Source organism: Mycetomoellerius zeteki, unplaced genomic scaffold (genome assembly GCF_001594055.1).
Source record: "Mycetomoellerius zeteki isolate Tzet28-1 unplaced genomic scaffold, Tzet1.0 scaffold565, whole genome shotgun sequence".
Classification (NCBI taxonomy): Eukaryota; Metazoa; Arthropoda; class Insecta; order Hymenoptera; family Formicidae; genus Mycetomoellerius; species Mycetomoellerius zeteki.
This window is the reverse complement of record NW_017257572.1, coordinates 625,091-631,090: the sequence shown is the minus strand read 5'-3', so window position 1 is coordinate 631,090 and position 6,000 is coordinate 625,091. Positions and strand designations below refer to the sequence as shown.

The window sequence follows — 6,000 nt, the reverse complement described above, 5'->3', positions numbered from 1 at the left end:
CTGTGAAGAGAACAAAGGTTGAATGAAAAAGCGCGCGATGATATAGCACAAAACAGAGGCCTTATAGTCTCGAAAAATTTTTTTTAAAAAGATTAAAAAAGTTTTTAATTATAATTATTAAATACTCTTAAAACCATTCAACTTTTATTTCAACCATTTATTTCAACATTTTTTTCTATATTTTACAGTTTCAGAAAAACAACCGATTTTCTTTAAAGGAATGTTGCAGCTACTAAAAGTGCGATTGAGCTTTTATAAAAAAAATATCCTTATTTTTGTCTAGAAAAAAACATTCAAAGCTCATCAAAATCGGAGAGGACGCTCTTTCATGGATTTCCTTGTAAGTTGAAAGAAATATTTTCGCGCGGCGCAAGTTAGACTCACGTGAGATTCCTTTCACAGTAATCGGGGCTGTCCTCGAGATAAACCAGATCCGTTTTGTTCGGCCGTTTAAGATCGGGACGCGCCGGTCTTAGCCTGGCCGGTCTTCTACCGCCGCGCTGCGCCAATCGCATCAGGGCGGCACCCTCATGTAAAGCCGCCAAGGCGACACCGGCCACTCGGAACGATGGTAGTCTTCTCCAACACACACGAACGCTGCACGAGCCAGACATGCCTGTCGCAACAGGAGAAAGAAGATAAAAGGAAGAATTATTCAGCGAAGCGCAAGATAAGGAAGCGGTATTAATCGCGGATCGCGGGAAATATTTATATTCCATCGAATTTTATAGGAAGCCATGATGTGCCTGATACTGAGGGAAAAAATGTTTATTTGACTAAATTAATTTAGTTATCTTTGTTTCTTCCGTTGAAGAATGTATATATTTAAGTCAAACAATTTGTATACATTACTTTCTTCATTCAAAGAAATGAAGACAAACTGAATTAATTTAATCAAAATGAATGTTTTTCTTCTCAATGCAAAGAGGTGAATGACCATCGAAGGATGTTCCCATTGCTCACCGTGACATTTGCAAACGCGCTGCATCCTGGAGCGAATGGCGCGTCTGCCGGCCTCGGTATCATGTTTCCTCATCAGCTGGCCAGCCAACCCTTTAGGCCCGTGCAGAGCACCCTCCTTCAACGGTTCCTCCCCGCTCTCGGACCATTCCCGTGAAAACTTTTCCCCGAAGTGTATATCCTGCGGGAGAGAATACACGTTTCTCATATTTTCTTAAACAACATTAAAAACTTAACGTTAAGAGTTTCAAGACGCGCCAAGAAGACTTCAGACAGACATCAGGAGTCGAATGTTCTGTAGGGATACCTCTCTTTCGAATCTTTTTTTTGCATCGTCCGACTTCCCTTCGTTTTGCGGCGACCACGAGCTCAGAATGGCCGTGGAGATTAAGCGAACAGGTCCTAAGGCTGCCGAGGAGATTTCGCGCTGGTCTTTAAAGACCCCCAGCTTTGAAACTTCCGAGGCAGCTTTACGTGCGATTCATGGTTACGAATGCGTGGTACGCGGTGTATGTACAAGTTTCATGCTGAATGTTTCGAGCTGAACAAACGCATATCGTCAAAGACGAGCGACATAACTTTATCGTTGATATTTTAATATACATATTATACATGGTATTTAAAAAATTCTATTTTGCCATATTTTATATAAACTTATATAGCTTTAACGTTACTTTAATATTTACGTAATAATGAAACATTAAAGAGAATGTATTATAAAGAGGATAACATATTAAGAATAATATTATATTATTATTTTTTTATATTAATATTTCGTCTAAGTTTTATATTTAATATTTTTTGTTTTAATTTCCGGTTGTTTCTCGGTATACATCGGCAAACCGAGATTATATCGTGTCTTCTCTTTGCTTTCGCTGTCTAAACGTAATCCTTCTCCTTGAGTATCGTCACCCCCCCCCTCTCTCTCTCAAATAGCATCATGTCGACTTATCGACGACAGCTCGCTGTAGTCAAGTCACCGAGGGTCTTCGATAGCATCCTGTCGGTATGATGAATAAATCCTGTATTCATTCTTGTGCGCGTCAAAATAATCGCAGTGATTAGAACTCGTGAGACAGCGTGTTTCGATCTTCCAATGTCGCTTCGGTTCAGAAAAATTTTTCTTCAGAAAAAAATTCGCGTGTATATTTTTATACAACAAATCATTGCAAGTAATTCATTATTTTTCTTTTCTGAAATATTTATTTTGATATTTTATTTTCATATTCTATTTCAACCATAGTTATTGTAATTAGTAATTATTAAAATTATTAATATAATTTAATAATATATAGATCAATAAAATTTTTTATATAGAAATGACTGATATAAATACATAATTATATACATAAATTACGTTAATTATTGACGAAAATATTTCAAGTAATTTGTTACTTCGATTAATTAAGATATCCCGAATATTTTACTTTAATTATAAATAATTGTAATTATAAAATATGCAATAATCTCGATGCTTCGATTCTGAGTTTATTTAAAAATGTATTATATTTATATGTATATTGTAATATTGTATTATATTTGTATATATATATATATAAATAAAATATATTATTTTATATATATATATATTTTTACATATACAATATATAGAAAACGCATTAGATCGTGGATTCAAATTCTTCCATCGATTTCGCAATTATTACAAACATTGCGATTGGTCCGCCATATCGAGAATCGCGATATTCGATATTGCGATTCTCGAACCACAGTGAGTAACGGAACGTCTCGCGACGCGCTTTTATCGTTTCGTACTCATCAATTCTTTTGCCGTTCAAAAGTGAATCTCGCGCGCGAAAGATTCTCTTTTCTGTTCTGCGAAGTGTCGGATGTATATATATACGTATGTGCGTATATGCGTGCCTCGTGCAATAGTCATTATGTACCAATATGTAACGATCTCGATATTGACCACCCAAAATCTTCTCCGCCGATTAGACGCCATTACTTTCAAACGGAAAAGTTGTAAAAAGCGGAATCATCTCTAGGTATTATATATTATTATTCTGTGATTAACTGTGTTAACTACACTGAGAGAAAAATGTACTAAATTTTAATAAATAATTGTTTGAATAGTACTAATACAACATTTATTTACGAAATAAATATTTGTTAAATAAAATATAATAATAAATAAATCAAATTAATAGTTCTTGTATCAAATAAATATATGTTTACATTTAGTAAATATTCAATTGGCACTATTCGAATAAATATTTATTAAAATTTAATACACTTTCTCTCAGTGTACGTTTTTTGCAATAATTTGTTACTCTTTTTGGCTATTCTGCACATTTTAAATTTTATACCTATGTTAAACGATTTAGTTACGTTCGTGTCGATTATACTTCTTTACTTCTTTCACTTTTCTTTGAAATATATCAAACCTTAGATCTGTTTGAGTTGCGAGCGTTTTTTGCATTCAGGATCTTCGCTTTCTGCACTCAGAGAAAAGTTTCTTGGAGTAAAAAAAAATTGTTTGAATCAAAAGGAATGTATGCATTGCTATACGGTTAAAGAAAAGTTTCTTTGATTTGAATGTTATTTCTTGACATCGAATAAATTTTTCTGTGATTTGAATTTCTGTCATTTCTTGAAATCAAATAAATTTTTATTTTTTTTCAAAGGTTTTCGCTTTAATTTAAAAAAAATCAACGAAAGAAATGATTTCTTTAATTTCAAAATCAAACATGATTTTTCTCTGAGAGAATTTTTTGAAAATTTTAAGCAACGCAAAAACAGACCTCTTGCATCTATGACGTCAGAAATCGATCTGAAATCAGAATTTCCTCGGACAGAGGAAAAATTAACAAATCACATTTGAACAATTCGGTTACATATGACAAATGCGATTGGTCCATTCTTTCTTCATTCGAGATTTTGAATTGATTTTGAACATCGTGGACACAGAGGTTTGTTCGCGTCGCGAATGCATGCTCCAAATGTTCCAATATGCTCCTATCACAGCTCTTACTCCAACGCGCTTGATAAAGTGAGTAGGAGCATGTTGGAGCATGTTGGAGCTTGCGACGCGAACAAACTTTACAGTCATTTTCATGAAATACTGTCGAAAGAAATCGATCCCTCCGATTGGTTCGCCTCTTCAATATTTCGAGAATCACGATCAGTAACGAAGCACGTCATGACAGACTCGTATCGTATCATACTGTTTTCACATTAACAATTGCATTTTTACCACGATTGTTACCGGATAAAAGCGAATCTCCCGCGCGCGAAAGATCCTTGCGAGTATTTCATTAAAGTTGTTACATACGTGCATGCATGTTTATATGAGTATATTATAACGCTTTAAATATCGCTGTTATACATCATATCGCCATTTCAGGATCGACGCTTCTATGTGCTGAGAACGGATCAAAATCCACTGCGTCTGTATCATGCCGTTACTTTCTCGAAATGAGGACACGATTGATCTCCGAGCTCAACGTTGCTGTCAAGTATGTCTTATTTTATCATGTGCCGTGCCGATATTATGTACACGCACTGAAAAAAATGTACTAAATTTTAATAAATATTTATTTGAATAACGCCAATTGAACATTTAGTTATAGTAAATGAATATTTATTCAATAAAAAAATAATTAAATCAAATTAATAGTTCTTATATCAAATATTCTTTAAAACTTTTAGAGTGAATCTCATTCTGAAGAATAAAATCTGACTCTTAAAGATTGAAAATTGAGTCACTCTTTTTCAAGACTAGTTCAATTTTCATTCTTTAGAGAGTGAGATTCCATTTCAAAGAATTTAGAGGACAAATATATCTTTATATTTAATAAACATTTAGTTAGTATTATTCAAATAAATGATTTATTAAAATTTAGTACATTTTTTCAGTGAGGAAAAAATTATTATAAAAATTTTGTTGAAATATATATATCACAAAAACTTAGCTAGGTATTCTATTATAAATCAAATAAATTTTTTATTTGCTTTCAAAGAATAATGTTCAAATGAAAGAAATGACACACATTCAAATAAAAGGATTTTTTTCTTTAACCATATAACAAAGAAACATTTCTTTGAATCAAAGAAATCTTTCTCTGGGTCCAGAACGTTCAAACTGATTTCTAGAATATCAAAACTCTTTACATTGTTCGTACGCTTTAGTTTCTTACATAATTATTTTGATGGTCCGATAAAATTATTTTTACGTCTATGTCTACCTAAATTTTTAGATACTTCAACAAAATCGTTCTTTTCGTATACGTGCGATTTGCGTCTTCACGAAAAGTAGTTAAATCAGTGATCTTTTTAGAGATTTGATTTAATAAACCGTCGAATTTTATGTCGTATTTATCGCATATCATATATTAATTGTTTCATGTACTATTATTTCAATTAGTGTAATAATATTCATATATATATATATAATAATGATACATAATATTAATATAATATTATATAATATTAATAATGTTAATATACTATTAATAATATTATTAATAACATATTAATATTATCTCAATTAGTGTATATTATAGTATAGTATAGATTTGGATTTACGATTAAATCTGAAGTGAGCCGATAGCATTTGCTATCACGATATTATTTGACGATCGGTCAAATTAAAAAAACATGAAGGTTCTTCAATTATTTCTACATCCGTGATTTGAGAGTATAAAATTATAAACGATAGTAAAACAAAAACTTATTCAGACTCGGTGGCCTTTAATGGCCACCCTCCTGCTCGGCGAGAGAGCGGGCAAACATCATTACCTCCGAGTTCTGTGTCGCCGGTTATCCGAGGCATTTGTCCACGAACTCACCCTCGTTAAGACACATTCGACCCCCCTCGTGATTTTCACGTTTTCTCACGCTCTAACTTTTTTGTAACTGGATAAAAATTTCTCTAACGTAATTGTCACGGTACTTTCTTAACAAAATAGATATTAAAATTAATTATACAATTATTTAATAGGTAATAAAGATATTATGGAAATGGAAGAGAAATGATAAGAGAGAAAAAGGAGAGAAAAAGAATACACAATTCTTTGTACA

The 6,000-nt window shown here is 32.5% G+C and overlaps 2 protein-coding genes across 2 annotated transcripts in view; one reads left to right on the top strand and one right to left on the bottom strand.

Moving 5' to 3' along the window:
* Window positions 1-6,000, bottom strand: part of LOC108727963 (protein Wnt-4) — a 46,417-nt gene that overhangs the window by 275 nt on the left and 40,142 nt on the right. Inside the window, exons 5-6 of the mRNA XM_018456288.1 lie at window positions 964-1,141; window positions 385-616 (exon numbers count right to left, since the gene is read on the bottom strand). Coding sequence (XP_018311790.1) covers window positions 385-616; window positions 964-1,141 — 410 coding nt within the window. The remainder of the gene's footprint in view (window positions 1-384; window positions 617-963; window positions 1,142-6,000) is intronic.
* Window positions 4,381-6,000, top strand: part of LOC108727961 (defective proboscis extension response 9) — a 68,836-nt gene continuing 67,216 nt past the window's right edge. Inside the window, exon 1 of the mRNA XM_018456287.1 lies at window positions 4,381-4,436. Within this exon, the coding sequence (XP_018311789.1) occupies window position 4,436 (1 nt within the window). The 5' untranslated portion in view covers window positions 4,381-4,435. The remainder of the gene's footprint in view (window positions 4,437-6,000) is intronic.